The 22,163-nt window shown below is 39.0% G+C and overlaps 1 protein-coding gene across 8 annotated transcripts in view; it reads right to left on the bottom strand.

The window, feature by feature from the left end:
* The window catches only part of ANO5 (anoctamin 5), a 57,896-nt gene that overhangs the window by 14,944 nt on the left and 20,789 nt on the right, over window positions 1–22,163 (bottom strand). For 4 of the 8 annotated variants that reach the window (XM_041400273.1, XM_041400277.1, XM_041400276.1 and 1 more), the window contains 9 exons: window positions 17,071–17,184; window positions 10,859–10,927; window positions 9,570–9,854; window positions 9,102–9,215; window positions 7,421–7,536; window positions 5,894–6,028; window positions 4,564–4,669; window positions 4,414–4,474; window positions 1,952–2,103 (listed from right to left, as the gene is read on the bottom strand). In XM_041400273.1, coding sequence (XP_041256207.1) covers window positions 1,952–2,103; window positions 4,414–4,474; window positions 4,564–4,669; window positions 5,894–6,028; window positions 7,421–7,536; window positions 9,102–9,215; window positions 9,570–9,854; window positions 10,859–10,927; window positions 17,071–17,184 — 1,152 coding nt within the window. Of the gene's footprint in view, window positions 1–1,951; window positions 2,104–4,413; window positions 4,475–4,563; window positions 4,670–5,893; window positions 6,029–7,420; window positions 7,537–9,101; window positions 9,216–9,569; window positions 9,855–10,858; window positions 10,928–17,070; window positions 17,185–18,217; window positions 18,263–22,163 lie in introns of all 8 variants that reach the window. The other 4 variants (XM_041400270.1, XM_041400274.1, XM_041400271.1 and 1 more) reach the window with 2 other exon arrangements.

Below are 22,163 nucleotides of genomic sequence, written 5' to 3'. Positions count from 1 at the left end.
AGAATGCTTAGACTCCTCTTGAGCAAAGTGGCACTGAGTACTACAGAAGCTGCAATCCCAAATGTAATACAGGCAGTAATGTGCAATGACAGAGCTAAGGTTTGAATCAAATGCTTCATTATTTATGTAGATTACAATTCCATTGTGATCAGCAAAACCAGATTTTAGCTACGATCTAGTTAGACAGTTTAGCACCACGAACAAGTATGTTAATGACAGCCTCAAGATCAGCAATTTTGGTTTCAGTGCACTTAAAACTTTGAATCATGAATAATGATGAAATAATTTTCTGAGTGAAGCAAAACCAGCTGTAGGACACAAAGTCACTGTCCTGTACCCACATAACCTTATTGGTTCCTGCAGAATTAACTTATTTGAAAGCACTGGCCTATTGTGTTCCCATGCTCTAACAGAAGGAAATTACTATTACCTGTACAGGTTAGCCTACAATTAATTTGGTACTGATAAGGATCACTGATAAACCCTACTGCAAAAAAGCCTCTGAAAAACACCGAGACAGTAAATTGAAATGTCATAATATAAAAGCACGTAGAGTCATTGAATTTTTATGGCAATTGTTAATGCATACTTAGAAAATACAGAGGAGTGCAGTATCTCACACTGAGATAAGTGTATTACAGTCCATTTCTACTTCCTAAATAAAGTTCACAAAACCCTATCTCACCTAAGGGATTTGGATTAATTTAGAGAGAGAACAATCTTCTCCCTCAGAACACTATACAAGCACACCTAAGCTTTTGGCTGTGCTCTGGCACAACCGATTCACCTCATCAGGCTACAGGTTTAGGTCCGTGCTGCACACAACCCCTGCTAACCAGCCAGCCCACTACTGCCTGTCCTAAGAGGATCACCCTCGCCTGCAGAGCGCACAAGGGCCAGCCCCTGCCTGCCGGACAGAGCTGCCCTGCTCCTTCCCGCAGCACAGCCACCGCAGGCTGCCAGGGCTTGGGCCCTCTGCAGCCACGGAAGGGGGTGTGCTTTGAGCCTGAGCAAACACAGGGATGCAAACCAGCACACAACACATAACGGGCAGGCATGTGTTTTCAATTAGCTAACTAATGAAAACTGATTTACCTGAACACGCAGAAAGTAATGCTTCAGCAGAGCTACACTCTTAAACACAGGGCACTGTCATCAAAGAGCTCTGTGCAAGGTACACAGCACTAGTAACAACAGCAGAACTAATGCTGTGTATGTGGAGGGGGAAAAAAATCTCTCTCGTGAGAAATAAGATTAGTATATGTATTTCCTAATGATTAAGGAAACAAGCTCTGAAAGACAAGGCTATTGTTTTTAGAACAAAGACTCTTCCCACATTCTGGCTAAGCTTCTGTTTTTTTTCTGAAGACTGTGTTATCTAAGTATACTTAGGACTAGCAACAATAAGCTATTTACATGCAATTCTGTGAAAGGGAAAAGATGACTTAAAAATACATCAAATGGGTGTGGTAGATATTGTGCTGCAATTCAACCAGCTGATCCTGAAATTTGTCAAATAGCTCCTACCTAAAATAAATCTAAATGAAAGCAATTAACATCTAATATTTATATAGAGTGTTTAACAGAGTTAAGTAGGGTAACCAATTGGATCTCAATTATATTTCAGAGACAGGATTATGGCCACTTTCATCCCTCTGGTGCTCCCCAAACAAAGTGGTTGTGTATCAGAAGATAAACCACAGCTAGACCAGCTTATCACTGTAGATCAAAGTGACTGCTTCTTCATATGTTGTGTAGGGATAAGAATGAGTGGTTTTAAAGGCATGAAAGTTCCAGAGACTGCTACCCTCAATTGTGAAGGATGCTGTAAGAACACATAAAAGCTATAAACTTTGCCCTTATTTTCCTGATTTAATATATCAATTTCCATGTTACAAAACTTTCAGCGTACAACTGGATTTGAACACTCATCAACACAGCACATTCATACCTGAGTTATGGGATTCTTCTTCTTTTGGGTACATTTTGCCTCATACTCAGGCCTCAGCTGGAGCTGCTGCTGTTCCTCTTCAAAATCAACCAAATCCCATTCATATTTTAGTCTTGCTTGCCGCCTCTTCCAAAACTCCAAGAAAAGCGTAACTACAATTTGAAAATGTTAAACTAGAGTCAAGGAAGGTGTGAAAAAGTTTATGAACCAAGTTAAACATCTGCACTGGCTTCTTTTCTGTGGTTTATTATTACAGTGCTATTATTACAGTGTGACTCACTTATTTTTACTGACTACCAACTATAGTTCACAGATAAGACCACAATATGGATCCAGTGATTTATCAGCTAATTGAATTCCAGAAGTGGATAACAAAGGAGATGCCACAACAAGATATGGGTATTTCCATGGTTATGGTGACCATATTCAATTAACTACTCTGTGGAGGCAAAAAGCAACATGGAAATAAGAAAAGAACCTGATAATTCAACTAATTACTGTATATAAACCTGTAACGCAAAAATATTACAACAAATAAGCAGAACAGCTTTCAAGTAATATGGTCAAACACTTCTGTTGCTTTTTGATGCTTATTTGACATCATGGTGTCCTAGGGTGTCTTTATAATACTGAATTGTATCCCCACTCATCTGTTTTGCCCAGAAATAAGTTTTGTGCCTTTAAAACTAGATCCGAGAGCAAAGGAGGGGAGAAGAAAAAGGGGTGGAATTTTTTCATGCCTGTATATTCAAAACACTGAGATAAGAGCTCCAGCTCTCTCTCTCTCTCTCACAGACTGTGCTGTCTGCAGCACGGACAGGGAGCGGGAGAAAACTCTCCTTTGCTTTTAGCTAGTTTTTTAGCTAGCTGAGGCAGAAAAGCTCCCCAGACTGTGGCTTTTCTTTTTCTTGGAACTGTTTGAACCTGCTCTGGACCGAAAACCCAGAAAAACACCTGGAGCTCACACCTGTGGCCCACTGGAGCCCGGGATGCAGCGTTTCCAGCACAGGAGGGACTGATAAGAGACAGAGCGAGCTGAGCTACAGCCCCTGAAAAGGATTTTCTGAATTTGTCACCTCTTCAGGACAATGAAAGCTTCCATTGTTTAATATCATTCATTTCTCCATGTTTGTGAACACTTTGCTTGTTAAATAAATAGTTTTTTTCCACTTTTCTGGAAGGAGATTTATGTCTCCCAAACTGGTGGGGGGAGGAGCCACTCAAATTTGCTTTCTATAGGGATCCCTTCAGAGGTTTCCTCCCAAATTTGGCCTAAAGCAGGACACATGGTCATTTTAAAGACAGTGAACATCTGATGATTTTCATACAATCAACAGTTGGGCTGGCTTAGGAATTTTTTTAAGACATTAGAGGGAATTGATTTCATATATAAGCAACCATCAAATTTGTAATACTATATAACATTCTAAGAACCCTTTATAAATTAATTTAAAATGTAAACATTTTGTAATCTAATTGTTCTTATCTGAACTGGGGAAGTTTTATGGTTTAAACAAACACAGGAAAGCTTATCTTCTGCAGTTCTAAACCCTTTGGCTGGTACTTCCTGAATGACTAATCCATGTCACGCAATTGCTAGGTCTTAGAAACCAAGAAAAGTTTAGTACAACAGCCATACAATAAAAATCTTATTAGATTTCAAACAAATCTGTACGAAAGAAGTGAGTGATTATATCCTCTGATCAAAAATACACAGGTTTTCTATTAGCACACAAGAATCTTTGTGAGTTAATGAAATATCTATATACAAGTTGAATATTTAATGATGACATTTCATACAAACAGTACGAAACAAGAGAATTGTGTTTAAGGAAATAAGAAGCAAGAACTATGCTATCCAGAATTTATAAACCTTCACAGAGTTGAAGAAAAGAACATGTATTCAACACAATGTTCTTAAAAGTCCAAAGAGGTATCACTGGTGCAAAACTGTAATTATAGAGGTCAGAAATCCACCTATTTCTGTGTCATCATACTACAGTGCATGAAGTTCACTGGAGTAGATCCCAACACATTTACTCATCCCAAAAGAACAGGTAATACACCAGCAGTGATGCACCACCATCCATCCAGTGAAGGGGCACAAAACTCCCCACTCCCTCACTGGGGCACTGATGATATGAAGGGCTGGGCAGAGAGGACTTTTATATGGGCTGCATAAGGCTGGACCCCTCTGGTTACTATGGAAAGAATCAAATATCAGCAGTTAAGAATACACAATGCTTATGTTATTCTTATGGTATCCTAGATGCCTGCTTGGGTTTTTTTAAGTCTTAATTCCTCTGTAACTTTAAATTATTTTCACTCATTCATCACTTCTGCATCTGAGGCAGGACACTAAGGTGAAGCCATTATTTCCCTTCTTCCCACTTCCAGTGTCCCTGAACAGCTTGGCCAAGATCTCCTTATTGCTTGACATAAAACTTATCAAATGTACTCACCCCATATACCCATGAAAATGGCAAAAAAAAGAGTTGCCACGTTGTCAAACAAATGGGAATACTGCAAGAGAATACCAAGGAACAGGTCAGTACCAAGACAGTTTTCAGGACGAACAAAAGTGACCAGTGGCTGCAGAGCCAGATACAGACCTGTGAGGACTCGCAGGTGGTGTTCAGTCTCCAGTATTCACAGTCTCGGTCACAGAGAGGGCACATGATGATCTCTCCTCCAATTGCAGGGTCACAGATTTCTTTGCTAAGTAGGAAAACATTGTAAAGTACCTGTTTCCACAGCATCTTAAAAGCCATTATATGAAATTTATTTTAAAAAATAAATAGGAGCTTCATTTGCTCAAAGCTCAACGTTTGCAGCTTCACAGCAAAGATGCCACATCTTGTCACAATCACCAGACCAGAGGCTGGTCAGGGCAACACAAGAATGAAGCAGCTACTAGGAGCAGAATTGACAATTCCCTTGATATGGGCTTTTTGGCTCTACCAGCAATGAATCAGGAGTCTGTCAGGAGCTGTACTGCACATGCACTGCTTTCAGGCAAGATATAAACCATGTTATTTGTCATCTGGTTAGCAATGACATCAAAACACCTTTTCTAAAACAGAGAGACCACTTCCGCTTTGATAGCTGCGGTAAAATTTGCTACTTCAATTTAATGACAGTGGGTAAAACTCAGAATTCTATGACAGTCCTTCGATATCCAGAGAAATCTCAACATGTATAACAATATTCCCAGATGAATTCTTAACCTAGCTAAAACACAAGTCTCGAAATTATATTATTCAACAGAAGAGATGACAATTTTAACTTGTTAGTCATCTCTTTTAATTAAAACTCAAAATTTTATGGAAACCTTCTTACAAAACACAGTGAGCAATGAGAAGTCAACCCTCTTTTCCTCTCCCCACCCCCAACCCCTGAATACAATAAATCTTTGGACTTCTGATAAAACAAATACTATGCTTACTTAAAAAAAACCCACCAAACTGTGGCTTCTAAGATACTGGATCCCTCTTTGGGAATGGTTGAACACTGCTGATCTGCTTTACTCATGCTTTTGGTTAGTATAAATGATGACCTACACAAAAAGGTCAGACTGCTCTGCAAAACAGATTAAATAGACATGCTTAAGGCAACAATAAGCACTCAAACAATTTTGAGAGATCTAAGGGGTACTCTCAGGACTTCATATATTGCAGCTTCTCCAATATAGAAAGCTATGGCCAACAAAATATTGCTTTTCACCTCCAAGTTGAGTCTTACTAATTGATAGTCACAAGTTCTGCATTAGTGGTCCGCCACCTTTACAGTCAATAAAGACAGCTGAAGAACTAATCTGTCTGTTCTGACAAGCTTCAAAAGTTATTACCTGTTGAGTAACAACAAGAATAAAATTGTTTTTGCAGCAATAAAATTTTCACATTGCTTAGCTTTTGCCCAGGATATTTTCAATGTTATACTTACCTGCTCATATTTTCATCCATTGTAAACAAGCCATAAAGAAAACAGATTAAGCCAACAACTGCTGCAAGGAATAACATCTCTGTGTAAAATCCTAGCCAGGCAAAATAGATTCCAATCTTCTCACCATAGTACTTTCTGAATATCAAAAAAAAAAAAAAAAAAAAAAAAAAAAAAAAAAAAAAAAAAAAAAAAAAAAAAAAAAAAAAAAAAAAAAAAAAATTAACAGGAATGCAAAGCAAAATTTAAAACCGTAGTAGAACAAACTGGCCAGAGTAAAAGTGACATACTTAGCAAAATTCTCTCTTAACAGAAGAGTAAATGCATTGAGGTTCTGTGGAAAATGAGGGCTGAAACTGGCCATGAGAAGTTACTCAAGCTGTATGAACAAGGTGAATGATCAGGAAATATGGCCTCTTTTGTCCCTTTTTTCCTCCTAGCAGAAACTAACATTAAAATTACTCTTTTCTCTTTTCTACAGAATAGTGTGACGATTTACTTTCTGATTTTTCCAAGGATTTACACAAATGAAACAGCACAACAGTTTTGACCATATGGTTAAAACAAATAGGTAATCCACAGAAATACAACCACTTGTGTAACCTGTGAACAAATCAACATTCTGTTGTATCACATCAGCTGAATCAAAGAGATCTTAAGTGAGTTTAAATTTGGGGTTAGAACTAAGAATCAAGCTTCCAAACTAATTTTATCAGTCTTTTTTCAAGTCGGTGTTGAAGTTTCAACATTTCAAACAAACCTTTAACATTTTTGGCAGAGATTGATTAAAGAATCTGAGGTATTCTATGTATGTGTTTCTTTAACAGCTGAATTATCTGTAAAATAACCCCAGAAGGACTGGCTAGATGGAAAGAGGCTTCATTTGAGATAAAGCATTTTGCCACTTCTCAGTAGAAAGCTCTGTCATGTCCTCCCAGGACATAGTGCCCAGTGAATATCCATCTCTCACTGGGATCTTAAAAGAGGCAAGCATTTCCTCATGCCTTAAGTTTTAGCTTTTATATTTTTCAGATTCTGTGCTGCTTCAGTGTGTATCTCTGAGCTCATTAAGCAATAGTAAGCTCTCTTCACAGAGTAGGTAGATGAAACAATCCTCTTCTAGCTAGGGACCAAGGACAGCCTATGCAAGTTTCAGGCCAACAAGCATCAACAATGTGGGCTAAAGAGAGAAAACAAGAAGGATGGGACTTCATAACCTGAAGCTATAATTAGACAATTAACTCCAATATGCAAATTGACCAGAACTTATAAAAGTGAGACCCCTCGTGACCAGTTGTCCATTTTGTGACCATTTTGGGTTCACCTTGGGTATAGCCCTGGCCAGGCTCTTGTGCTGCCCTAGGTGTATCCACTGAGGCCTGTCAACAAACACCTACTTTACCCCGTGTACCTGTGCTCTAAGTCAGCCTTCTCAAGGCATCATTCCTGGCAGGATCAAGTTACAGATGAATATACGCCGTATGACAGCGAAAAGCAAGGACACATAAGAGCCCCCAGGCAGGATCCCACCTGATAAGGACCAAAGGCTGCTCTTTGTAGAAGCGCAGGAAGCGGGCCCACTCCATGTAGAGCGTGTACCTCTCGCTGTCACAGTTGGGGTCGCTTGCCTTCTTCCAGTACTGGCACTGTGGGCAAATCAGAGCACGGGGAGAACACCTCAGTGACAGCCCCAAATACCACACTGGAAGAGACAAACAGGATGCGCCCTGGAATGGTGACGCACCCCTCTTGAGACTGTGCTGTTGGTCATTACCACGTAACTTAACTGTCAAATGCTACAAAAATTTTGGAACTTCATCACTTTCCTACAAATTAAACAGTAAAATAACCACAGTTTCTGACACCTTTTGACTGATTTTGTTTGTGCCACAGAACTCCGCTTCTAGAAATATTTGGCTATGTCAATGATTCACTTTGTGATCTTGGTTTTCCTTTTTTCTGAATGCCTCTTGATCACAAAGAAAAGCATGAAAATTGGTTTCTAAGTAGGAAGCAACCAAGAGAACTTTAAGCAACCTAAAGTTTGCATTTTGAAAATATTCTGAAAGATTAAATAATTATTTTTAGACAAAGGCTTTTGAGTCTGTCTCACAAGTTTTAGAATTTTTTCATAAGATTTCTTAGCATTTGAAGTTGGTTGTAGTTGTATAGAAGAGATTCTTGCTTTTTACTGTCTGTGGTTTTGGTAATGCCAACAGTATAAAGTACCTCCCAGCCTAGACTAGCATTCTAGATCCTAATCAGCCAAACTTTCCTCCTGAAAACATAAGGAATGTCCATTCACTCAAAATTTTTTTTCTAAGGAAAATAAAATATTTTCAAACATTTAAAAATATAAATCTATATATAGTATTTAAAAATGTCTTATGGTAGAATTCAGAGATATGAAAAGGCAACTTAAGTTCACTAAAGCATAGTGGCATCTGAAATAACCTTTAAAAACACAGAGAGAATTTAAGATTTAAGCAAAAAATTAAACAAAACATTTAGAAGGAAAAAATTTTAAAGATAAAAAACCCATGTAACAGACTGTAACCCATCTCTCTCTTGCTTTCTCCATGGAATTTCAGGACTAAACCCACACATGTTATATTAAAAACTGACCTTACAGCAAAACTAACCACAGTATTTGCTATCCTTACCACATTCCCAATATTACAGTATTTGCAGCCAAAGGCCACTGGGAGATGGACAAGTCACCATCCCACACTGAACTGGCAGGGTTCAGGCAACTTACCTGACTTCAGTCCCAAAATGGTACGATCCCAAGAGTTTTTCTGTAACTGCAGGTAGTGTGCACCACTGTGTAACTGCAGTATGTTTGTGTGCACACCCACTGCTGAACATGGGCATCTACAGTAGAGATTCATTCCTTGCTATAATCTAAGGCACTACTGCGTGGTCCGTGCCATCAACAGTACAGGAATACGATGGAGTAAGTCTCTACAGAAATGATGTGACTGACACATATTCTGAAATCTCATCCGTGGGAAGAAACATTTCAGCACATAAAAGCCAAATAGCAGGGCTGACAGCTATGTCTTGCATGTTATAAAACAGAATCAATTATTGGGACAAATTGAAAGGTTTGAGTATATTTTCATATCTCCTGGAACAGCAAATGTCACAGAGGGTAAAAGAGTGCAAACACTGGGAAGTGCTCAAGGGAGCAGAAAGCTGAAATACTTACGTCATGAAGAGGATATGCTGCTGTATAGGTGCCATTGTTTAGCAGTCTCTTAATCCCAAATTTTTTCTTCCCTTCTTCTGTTCCGTATGGGCAACGTGTAAGAATATAATTAACCTGAGATTCAAGAATGAGAATTTCAGACCTCTCCTATTCTAAGGCCATTCAATAGAAACCTGTAATAGATGTGCATTGTGCATCTGCAGGAACAACATGCAAAAGAACAAGGCATTTCTTCAAAAGGCCTTATCTCATATAAGAATAGTGGGGGCACAGTTGCCTTGTGGACATCCAGAAGATCAGTTCCAACAATTATTTTATATTTCTAAGCAAGATGCACAGGTACCCAGGCCTCTCTGTATTTACCTCAAGTTACCAAGGTTTCCATGCTCACTCCTCCCTTACATGAATATTCTGATGGGGCCATGTAAATCTACCTGTAAACATAAATAGCCAAATTGACATACGTACTATTCTGTTTCTCATGGATGGTGAGAAGAAAGTGCTCTCATCATTAATGAGGTACAGCTCCTGCTTGTCCTTGCTGAATGGTGCTGTGAAATAATCCGGTTCAGGGTGCATCACCTTCTCAGGCAGCCTCAGTGGGAAAAGCACACAGTCCAGGGGGTTCTCCACCATGGGGGGAATGTCATTTTCCCTGATGGGAACTTTAATGTTCAGCACTTCTGCATATGTGATCAGAACCTCCCACGGCGCATGGATCTTCACAAAAAAAATCTTCCCGTCTTCAGATTCCTGCTCCAGAAAAGTTAAATCAGACATTAGACCACACTGTGTTTTATTGCAAGATTTATGGGAATATTTTTCATATAAAATGTATTGCCTTTTACATATTTTTAAAGTATTTAAAAACAAAGTAGGAGGGAATAGAAGGACTTTGTGTGTGTGTGTGTGTGTATATATATGTATATATATATTTTTTTTTTTTTTTTTACTGAAAAGCTTATCTGAGTGGTTGGTGGTTCCTAAAAATAACCTCTGCACTACTAAAACCTCACAAAGGCTTTTCAAACTATAATAACCTCATACACTGAAGCCTGAAAATTCTCATTACACTGGAAGCATGAAGAATGATCTTGTCACAGGCCTCATGTAACATGTATGTTCTTCTAGTTCTCTCTGCATTCACAGCAGAAGTTGGCAATCAGAAGGGTTTTTAATATTGCTCAATGAATTCCCTAGCTATGGATGTTACAGAGCCTGAACTTCATCAAGAGTTTTATTTTACTCAACTCAGCCTCTGGCATGCTGACTCCATCAGTGGAAATCGCACAGTCCTCCAGTAATTACAGCAAACAGTACCACTAATCAAACATCCTCGAGGTTACAGGGTCCTTCCTCATAACTACAACATCCAGTTGGCATAACTAATCCATTCACTGTCTTCCAAACTTGTTACTCATTGTTAGGTTGGATTAAAATCAACTGTAAGCATACTTCCCATTTATGTGGAGATAAACCAAATCACAGCTATTTTACCTTCTTATTATGAAAGCAAAGGCTTTGTTTATGTTATGAAAGTAAAAACAAAAGATTCCTCTTGAATCAAAATTATTCTGCTTCCAAAATTCTTATCAATGTATCTGGAAAAAGCACTCAAATAAACATTTTAACCTTGTTTCCCCTAAATTAGTCACACTCCACTGAAATCTATGAGCATAATTTATAATTTTTCTCAGAGAAAGAAAGTGATTTATTGATTTCCAAGTCCTTTTTGGCCCTAATTTTTTTTTTTTTACCTTCTTGTCCTCTGTTTCTAGCTCCAAACCAGCCTTTTGCAGGTTGCTCTCAAATTCTTTTCTCCTTTCCTGAAGAGAAACAAAGACACTTTAGTTACTGATGAAGTTAGCACTAACTGATCACTCACCGATGACCGACTGGGTTTCACTTCTCTCAGCTGCCCTGATGACAACCCCTTAAGGCTATGGAAGCAGACAAAAACCAGCCAACGCATACCAGGCCACTTTCTAGTGAGAGCCAGCTTTGTGATGGGAACCACCAGGATACTGACTAGCCACCGGGCACCCACTGGGTAGGAAAAGGCTTTTTCTGGGCTATCTGGGTCACCAGAGAAGCAGCTGATGTCTTGTGTCTTGAGCACTTCTGACTTCAGGAGGCTGGTATGTGGGGTGTGTTTAAGTTTAGCTGTATTTCCAAGAGAAAGATGAAAAGAAAAATTCTGGAAGCACGTGGAAGACTGAGTGCTTACAGCTTCATCTATTTACTTCATCTATTTATTTTGTATATTTAGTTATACAATTACACCCGATATAGACATTCAAGTACTGATTACAGACAATTCAAACAGTATTTCACAAACATCACTGATAAGACCAACAAATCACTGCATGTGCTTAGCTTGCATAAAGTCAGCATGGACTTCATGCAGAGATAAAAAACCTGCCCATGGCAGTGTGTGGTGGCTGCATGACCTGTGAGCTTGATATTCTTCTTGAACTCTTTTTTTTTGCAAAGTAATTCCTAAGTCATGTCTTTAGGCAAGAACATTTTTCTTCCTCTCCTTCTCTGTATAATTTTTGCTCGTACTGAGAGACTGTGTTAACTTCCTCTTAATTATATAAAATTTGCTGAAGAACTCCAGAATAACAATACATTAAGCCAAATATTGAGCCCTACTCTCTTTAAAATGCACAAGCTAGACCACAAATTTATTTCTAGCTAAACCCTGCCATGCTGTCTAATGTTTCTTCTACAGAAAATCTTAAATGACAGTTTTCAAACATACTTTAAAAACCCCAAAACACGATTGTTTTCAACCAGTTTTCTTTTCCTGCATGTCAGTGAGGAGTAGACTTCCATTTTTGCATTTCAGTTAGCATAACCCACTCAAATGAATGCAGACTGAAGAATAGCTTTCATATCCCTCAGGTGTTTTCCTGTGTCAGTAGCCTGGACTATACAAACTTGCGAATATAACTCCTGAGTTCTAGCACATGCTGGGAACAAAAACAGTTCTATGCACTTTTTCCAACAAATCTGCCTAGATGCACCTGTGTAAATGTATCAGAGAACTCTGGTTTGCTGACATGATAATCAGATAGAGAACACAACTAAAAGGTGATTTAACAAGGTATGTTGTTATAGAAAAGCTGACATGCAAGCCTGGTATCCAAAGCTATATGCTACTCTGGATTACCTTTTCTCCTAACAAAGCACACTGGTGTGTGTTCTTTCTCCAGCAAACACTGGAAGAGAGCCAGGCATGTCAGCTCAGAGGCTTCTCTGCCACCACACACCAGCCAGCCTCCTTCCAGCTGTGCAGCTCAGGAGCAGACAGAGCCAAAGGGTCTGGCCCCATCTTACTTATCTTCCTGTACAATACGCTCAGTGTGACAAACTGCAGTGCTCTAAATAGAAATGATGCTCTTTTAACCACCTTGCTCTTCTCCCACAAGCCCCCTCCTGAAACCCATGCAATGTACTATACTTTACAGTTAATGGGAAAAACATTTTTAAAAGGAAATCAATCTGCAGGAGAAAAAAAATAAAAATCCACCCCCTTTTCTTGCCAAATACTGGATTTCTTCATGTCACCATCAAAGGCTTAAAATGGACAAAATGTATCCTTGGACCAGAGCTGGTTGCTTTTAATGTGTACTTAGAATTTTAAGCTTACTGCCCCAAACCTGATAAACTATCCCTGATGCATAGATTTCTGACTCTGCTGTAGATGCCAATCTGGAGTCAAAGAGGCACGAGGGAAGCTCTGTAAGTCATCACATCCACCATATTATGTGGATATCTCACATAATGTGGGATAAGCACAGACTAACTTTATCATCTAACATGTGCTGGGCTGTAATGAACCATCCCACTAAGATTAACAAAATAAGATCCAAAGTCCAGCAGTACTATTATGCCCAAAGCAAATGCAACACTGCATAATCAGGTACCTAGGGAAGAGAGGTAACTTCTATAAACCTGACTGTGGTAAAAGTGCTGGTACAAAACAGGTACCAATGCAGGTCCAGCTCCTGGTGGGTCCCTTCTGACTCAGCATATTCTGTGATTCTTTATGAATTCCTGGCCCTGCACAAGACACTCCAAGAGTCACACTGTGCCCGAAAGTGTTGTGCAAATGCTTCTTCAGCTCTGTCAGGCTTGGTGCTGTGACACTGTGCTGGGAAGCCTGTTCCAGTGCCCAACCACCCTGTGGGTAAAAAACTCTTAGTTCCTAATACCCAACCTAAATCTCTCCTGACTCAGCTTCATGCCATTCCTTTGAGTCCTGTCACTCACTGGTCTCAGAGAGAATAGATTGGTACTTCTCCCTCCTCTTCCTTACAAGAAAATTACAAGAAAATTGTACACTATGATGAGGTTCCCCTTGGTCTCCTCTCCTCCAGGCTGTACAAAGCAAGTGCCCTCAGCTGCCTCTCATAAGGCTTCCCCTCAAGGCCCCTCACGAACCCCGTGGCCCTCTTTTGGACAGTCTCTCAGCCTCTGTCTTTTTTTATATTATGGTGCCCAAAATCACACACAGAACTCAAGGTGAGACTGCCTCAGCTCAGAGCAGAGCAGGACCATCTCCTCCCTTGCCTGGCTGGTTATACTGTGCCTGATGCCCCCCTAAGACAGGGCTGGCCCTCCTGGCTGCCAGGGCACTGCCGATTCACTGAACTTGATTGTTGTGGATCCCTTCCAATGCAGGTATGCTGTGACTCCTTCTGCAACTACCAGCCAAACTTCTGCAAAGCTGCATGGTGTGGTGCGAGCTCAGCTGAGCCCAGCTTTCAGCCACTCCTGCAGACCTGGGGGTGCACCTGCTAACAGCAGCAACAAGCATCTGATACTTGCTGCCCGTGGCTCCCTACCTCTGGCCTGGCTGGTACCTCTAAGAAACCAGAGGTTTCTCTCTGAGATTATGAAAACTGGGAAAAGAACTCAATACAATTTCATTTTCTATCTCTGTACCTCACTGGGGACAGAGGGACTTTGCTTCCAGTCATCATAGAAGTGGAGTTACTTTGCACAGAGATCTGTGAGTCCTAATTCTCTGTAGTTCTTGTGAAGAAATATACTTATGGACAATAAAGACTATGTCATGGTCATACATCAATACTTTGTTAGATATTTTTATAAATTCTATTTGTTTTTTCAGGTTCATATACATTTCATATGGTAGTGAAGTACTTCCACAAGTGCTGGAGGCTTTAAGGAATAATATTGTCTCAAAAAATTGTAATCCTAATTTTGGTTCAGAGACCTTTGTGGTTTGGATCTATTCATGCAGCTTATAGAAGGCAAGTTCAAAACAGCATTCCAGTTGAAGCTGGAATGTATTTGGGAATATCAAAAAAGTTGGAAGTTGTTCTGCATGAAACTAAGGGAGAAGATGAACAGACTGTCTCTTACATCTGTATCAGGGCTATGTTGAAACACACAAAGAAGTTATTTATTGCATTCTTAGAAATGCAGAATAAAGCTGTTTCCTTGAGACTAGGAAAAAAAACCCCTTTGTCACAACTGTTATTCTCCTCGTACAAACACTTCTATTCTTAGCTGTTCCATTTTACTGCATCATTGTACTATCGTAAAAGAAACATTTCTTTCTATGATAACTGTACAATAGCAGGTACAGTGTATGCCAGACAAATTCCAGAGGCTGCAGTTCATCAATATTTAAATCTAGCTACCACAAAGACAACAGCACAGTACTTGTATGCTAAGAAGTCTGCACTAATTTATGGACATACTAATTGCATAAAGATCTATGGTGAACATAACTGTAGGGCATATGCAGATGTCCCATGAACTGTGTAAAAAAAAATTGCTATCTCCAAGACTGCTTGTCCAGTGACCACAGAGTTTATCTACACAGCCAATGACCTTCCTCCATGAGGTCATAAACTCTTTTGCAAGGAACAAACATACACATAATTAAATATCACAAGACTTAATGGGGATGTTAATGCCTTCTGAGAGACAGAGATATTCTCCTAGGAAGTGCATTTTTATGTCAAAGAGGTAGGACAATATTAGCTACTAACTCTTGGGTTTTTCCCACGTGACTCCTTCAGTCAATAATGACACCATGGACTCTGGTTTGGCAGAGATTCCTACTATCCCCTAATGAGCCATAAATCAATGAGAAGGAAACTGCTGCACACAACATGAGTGAGTGACTAGACTGACCATCTGACTCACTTTCCTTCCCACTTGAAACATAACCTAAATAGTATTCATTTCTTCCCTCATTTTAAGTAATTCTAATATGACTAATGGAAAAGTTTAAGAGTTGCTTTGACAACTTTTCTTTGGGTATCTTTCTTCTCTCTGCATTGAATGGACTTCTCTTCCTTCTTTTTGAAATGCATTTTGCTCCAGGGCAGAAGAAAGCCTCTAGCTAGGAGTACAGCTTGACAAAGAGTCAGAGTGAGTTTGAAAAAGCATGCTTGTATATAAACCTATAGTATCACAGCTATCAAATAACCTTGTCTCCCAAGAAAATCTTTGGAATGTGGCTAGCCGAGCAAAGCTGACTGAGACGCTTAATCTGGGAAAAGCATCAAACAGAGACATGACAAATTTTTGGATTTTTTAACGTAATGAAAGTAGGATAGAGGGGCTGTGTTCTACCCTAGATTGCATTTGGATGCAAGGACAGGCAGCAAAAGCTCTTAATGAAAACAGTATTTTTTTCATCAAAGAATGTAAGCAATATGCAATTTTTTAACAGCCTAATCTTGTAGTATTTTTCCAAAGGAAATTTGAATTTTTAATTATGAAATACTTCAATATGATAAGATGAAGATTGTAACTGTTCCTTGCTTCAAAGACCAATAGTTTTGATCAGGATTTTGTCATAAGCATTGGCATAATTAATTTTCTTTGGATACCCTTATCTTTCAGAAGAATATGATTACCTGAGAATGTAATTTTCTAGTGTCTCTCTCCTTTTTAAATTTTTTTTGATCATGAATAAACTTTGGAATTTTATATTGCAGAGACTAGTTTGTAAATGTAACATCTCCTGACTCCGAAAGAAGGTAGCGAATACAGAGAAAAAACAAATTTAAATCCTTATTTTTTTAAAAATATTGTGCTTTATATAAAATTTCTTGTCTTGACTGCCTCTCATTACACTGGATTTTTTTATATAGCTTGAACTTAAGTTAGCCAAGTGAGACTTTATCTGTCAGTGTGAGCATGTAACAAACAGGTGTCATTAACTGATTCCATCTGACCTATTATTACCATTCAGGCAACAGGGTCTTGCTGGCAAGTTCAAGGATAATCACTAACTGGCATTTTAGAGAAAGTTTGCTTTTGTGCTCTGTTACATAGGAGAGCTCTTATCAAAGCCACTTTAAATATTCTAGAAGAATGAACACACATATGCAGACAGGTCAAACAGGGAAAAGCTCCAGGAGGACATGCTGTGTTTGTGTTACTCAGAGTACATTTTAAGAAGAGTCTCAGAAGTGTTAAAGAAAAACTGCATTGAGTCTTGGAGTTAAGAATCTATTTCTCCTCTAATGACAGTCAAAAGGGTATGAAAAATTAGTCATTGTTGAATCTTGTTTGGATGACCTTTGCTTATTTAGAAGAATAATCCTCCTTTATTTGAAAGTATTTACAGGTGCAAGTATTTACAAATATTTCTCCATAGTCTTAGCTAGACTGTTAAATGAAGAAGCAAAATAATTTGGATCACTTTGCTCCATTGTATAATATATTGCTCAGCCTAAGTAATGAAGAGTGATCAATTCAATAAACATAGACGCAAGAATCTAATAAAATTGGATCCTGACAAACAACAGTAAATTACACAGAAATGTTCATACATGGAATTGCTTTTCACATAGCTACAGATTTTTAGGTCAATCCTATTCCAGATGAGTCTAGTGATGTGATCTGAAAGGGTTAGTAACTGATATTCACCTTATTATAAATAAAAATGAAGAGGACTTCAAAAAGACAAACTTACCAACTTTTTTTCCCATTCCTTATTAAGATCTTCCACGTAGGAGAGAACAAAATCAATTCTCCTGACACCATCCCTGAAGAAAATAGAATCTTTGCTTTGATGTCTTTTATCAATCTGTAGAAGATACAGGCATATGAATTAAAAAAACAAGCACTGCTGTTTCTCTAAAATATCACAGAAGGCAAAGAAGTTCCCCCATATTGCCACAGTTCTTCAGTTTCTTTACAGCTGAAGATGTATCTGGGCAAGTTTTAACAAGGGCTACATCTAGTTTGAGTAACTGCAAAATTAACCACATATGTCTGCAAGCATTACATGTAAATAACTGGTACAGGAAAAATATATATATGTATTATATGTTAGTGTAGCAATACTTGTGACTACTTGAAGCAGGTAGCAAAATGTAAATTCCATGCATTTTCCTCTACATAGCAACATCACTAAATCAACCACCACAGAGACATATGTCCCAGCAATGACCACACATAAAGACAGTTCACAAAAATACAGGGGTGATGTTTCAACACTGAGTATTTAGTTTCATGGGGAAAAGACACACCTAATAAATGATATCAAAATAACAGGGTAATTAGTATTCCAATTGATCTGTTAAAGATCACATTTTAATTTACCAACACGCCAGAATGTCTTAGTAACAACATCCACCTTTTTCACTATTAGGTCACAGTAATTAATGTTAGGCAAATAAAAGACTGTAACGCCACTCTCCTAGGGAAGTTAACTCATTAAGGAATATTGTTTATTATCACATCAATATTCAGCTCTATCAGATCAAATACAAGACATACAGCAAAGTGCTTTCTATAGAAGTGAATATTCTAGTTTAAATGTAACTTTGTGCTGAGGAAGGTTGTTGTTACTTTTTCAACCACACCTATCAGCAAAAGTGTATTTGTATACGGCTGAATTGGGATTTTATTTTATTAGAGCAGGAACAAAAGACAGTATTATGTCTCTATCATTCCCTTCTCATACCATGCAAGGCTGCACGTGTTCCCTGAGAAAGCACAGAATATTCATTTGTAACTGTGAACCTTGCTCCCCGTTAACAGAAGTCACCACACAGTGAAGCATGTTACTACTGCAGCATACAGGCCACTCACAACAGCACTGATCACTGCTTTACCCTGAGACGTCGCTTCAGGAACAGATTATATTTCCTTCCACTCTGCTGGAATAACCAACAAGTAGTTAGCAGGCCCACTGTTTCTCTCCAAGAATCAACTGCTTCAAGCACATACACCCCCCAACTACAGCGAGCAAGAAATCCATGTCCTTTAAAGCTAAGAAAAGCCTCTAAACATCAGAAAAACACAAGTACCTGCGAATAATATGACTATCATGTATTTTTTATTAAAGGCAAAGCTGGGCTGGAATCTGTTTGGACAGTAAATGTTTTAAGACAATGACTTCTATAAGTCAATGACTACTTGCTATCATTTGCATACTTCAGCAGAATTTAAAAAAAGCAGTAAGAAAGTGGTTATGAGTGTAAAGCAGATACTAAAACACTGGCTCATGCATAGTGCATGTATGTTTCTGTAATGCTCGTGTTTGGTCGGACCCACTGGGACCCAGAACAACAAATGCCAACCATCTAATTCCAGAGCTGACAAAATTACAAGTAATAAAGTCCACATAATTCATGAGCTTCTCTTTAAATAGACTGAAATTAAATAGAAATAATTGAAAATCCTATTGTTCCATAGTGTTGCACAACTTTATACATCTTCACTAGACACACTAGTAACTGTTGAAATTAGACACTTGAAACAGCCATGTATTATCGAGAACTCCTGTATTCCTATCCTAGCTACAAAACTCTGCTGCAAATCAATGCAGCACAAAAAAAGCTAAAACAAATTACTTCCTAAAAATGCGGCCATCCATTCTTTGCCTTGCCTCTTCAGCAATTCTGTTAAGGATTTTTGTTGTTTATCTTCTTGAGAAATATTTACAGCAGATCAATTAGACTACTTTGTATGGCTGAAATCAGGACAGCTACCTCAGAAATCCTTTTGCTTCCAAATGCAGTACATCATATTTCATGATTAAATGGCTCACAAAAATCATGGAATCCAAGAACAGAAAACAAAAAGCATTTTTCTATTCTATTTTGTACTTACAGGTTTAGGTCTTTCTTTGCAAATATAACTGTGATTATATGCAAACTACAAGTTCAGATACTAAGCAAATCAAGTTAGAACAGTGCATAGAACTATGCTAACATCTGTATAGAATCAACAGTACTGTAATTATTCAGCATTACAGTAAGTAAACACCAAGGTGCATTCTAACATCTTAAAATGTCAGCAATTGCCCCAACCACTGATTCAAAAAAGACAGTGACTTCACATGACTCCATTCAGTGCACAGAAATTGTTCTAGTACACTAAATTAATTTACACAAAGAAGAAATAAAACAATAAGCAATACTTACTTCAAAAAAAAGCTCCTGCGGAAGGAGCACCCCGAATTGTTTCAGTTGCATAGTTATAATTAGAATATTCAACACAATTGAAGAAGTATTTTATCTTTACCGCCATCAAAATTTGGTCGTTTTCTAAGATGTATCAGAATTCTCAGTAATTAAAGGTCTATCAATTTAAGAAGATGCAGTAGTCATTGTCAGATCTGCTTTTAGAAGGGTAGTACTTATCACTTCTTTCTACTTCTGGAGATTCTCCTTTGAGACATAGGATTATTCACTGTGGATAGTGACAGGCCTGCTTATTAAACCCATAAATTATTCCTTTCCATTTTGCTGCATTTGGATTTCACAAGGAGAACAAGATCAGTCTTGCATACATGTGCACCTACATGTTTAATGTGTATAAAAAGTTTGTAATCTGCATTGATTCTATCAGTGAATCATTAAACATTTGTACATCTTATTTCTTAACAGCTCTTTCCAGAACTATATAAATGCAGTTAGTGAGCCCCGACAACCTGCAGTTATTAAATGAAGTTACACCTCATCACAGAAAATATTCTGAAATGTCTTCCTCCTGCAATACAAGTAACCAAATTAAAACTTCCCAACACAGTACAGATAGCAAGCTAAAGCTTTTTAGTAATTAAGTTACACTCAGTGAGGAACTACAGAAGAGATGGAGCCCCAAGGCATATGGTGAAAACTCAAGAAGCAGCAACCACAAGTCACAACAGGAGAAATTCCTCCTGAATGAGAGGCTGTGGTTGAGTGGGAATGGGTACAACAGATTGCCCAGAGTGACTGCACAATCTCCATCCGCAGAGATAACACAGCCTGATTAAGCTAGGACAGGACTGATCTGCACTGACTGTGCAACCTGATCTATGTTTGAAGCCAGCACTGCCTTGAGTAGCAGGTCAGCCACCCAGAGGTCCCCTCCAATCCAAGTTCACTGTACGATTCTATGCAATCACATTACTGCAAGCATTCAGCATTTACCATGGCTTTCAAAATGTCAACTAAATCCATCAACTACAAAGCAAGTTACAAAACCCATCTGTTCAAAACACAAATAATGCCGTCCTGTTATCCTGCAACTGCTTTCCAGACTCATTAGTCTAGTTATCTCTCTAAGAACTGTGACCACCCAGCTTGTGGACAGATGTGCTAATTGACTGCTGTAATGGCTTATCATGAAGAGATAAATTTTCTTTTCATGTGGCGTAAGTGCAAACTAACAGGATTCATATGGTATTATATCAATAGCTATAGTTATTCTATATTTGATGATTTGTCTCTAGACACCCAGCAGAGGCTGGGGTATTGGACCATGTCCAACCAAACAACCCTCCAAGCACCTAGGCTTGCAATCCTCACCTCGGACACAATCCAAAGCCCTGCAGTAGGAAACCCTGACTCAACAGGACAGGTGACAGGAGAGACCAAGATGTCAGCAAGCAAACAAAGCGCAGCTCAAGATGCAGTAAGGCTGTAAGAGCCCATGGTCTGTTCTGCCCAGACTGGCTTGGGCACGGCGTGTAAATGGGCTGGCATTTACCAGATCCACCTAGACTTGCCTTTCAGCGCTGCTGAATGCCTTGCTGAGGAGCCCTTGGCAGCCCCGCTCCACAGGTGCCTCTGAGACACCTCCCAGGGCCAAGGCAAACAGTCAGGCACAGGAGCTGGAGAGGTAAAGCAGCTGCTGGAAGTGGCAGCAACCACCAACACTGGCACAGAGCGCTGCAGAGAACGACTGCGGGCTGAAGCTGAGCCACGGGCACTGTGCTAAATGCCTCTGTGGCCTCGCTTGCCGCCCTGGCACACTGCCAGTGGGCCTTGGGCAGTGTGGGCAGCTACCCCATGATGGGTTAGTGGTATCACAGTACCCAAAACACAAATATGCTTTGCAGATTATACCTTAATTATTTAATTCCGTAGGTTTTTATGGGACTCTGAGGGATTTCTATTTCTGGTTATCCATCCAACAGGAAATCTATACTTTCAGGCCACTTAGCACAGCTCTCACCTTGGCACGGAGCTTCCTACAAAATACACTCTGCTACTAAATATCCCAGCCCTCTCTATGCCTCAAAGACAGGGAATCTTGTCCTAGAGCAATACCTTTCAGATTATTATTCAGTCAGAAAACTGCAAGTTCCTTATGTTCAGAAACCCTTCCCAAATTCAGTGCCTCAGACCTCAAAGTTTCCCAGGTGTCCAACCCCACAGAGCGGGGACTGCAGGTTCAGACCTGAGCACCCTTTTCCTTTTGTATCTTGTACCTTTTTTGTGGGAAGGTATTTCAGGGCAGCATTTTCAGTAAACAAAGCAGTAACCAATACCAAGCAGAGATGGAGGAATCCGCTAGCTTCATTAATTACAGCACAGGGAAGCACCTCTGGCTGTGACTAATAAGATAGGCTAGATGTCACATTAATGCCATGGAATGGTGTTTATGATCCCCCATCAGCACATCAAGGAATTACATTATCATAGTTGTACATTACCAGGCAAAAAAACTACCAGAAGCTACAACATTAAACAGATTTATAACATTTTGCTGGCTTAAAAGATACACTCTGCAAACAAAATATTATTTTATTAACTGCATACCTTTGATAATCACACAAGTTAGATG

Source organism: Onychostruthus taczanowskii, unplaced genomic scaffold (genome assembly GCF_017590055.1).
Source record: "Onychostruthus taczanowskii isolate IOZ18803 unplaced genomic scaffold, ASM1759005v1 scaffold177, whole genome shotgun sequence".
Lineage (NCBI taxonomy): Eukaryota > Metazoa > Chordata > Aves > Passeriformes > Passeridae > Onychostruthus > Onychostruthus taczanowskii.
The sequence above is the reverse complement of the archived record's forward strand: the minus strand, read 5'-3'. Positions and strand labels throughout refer to the sequence as shown.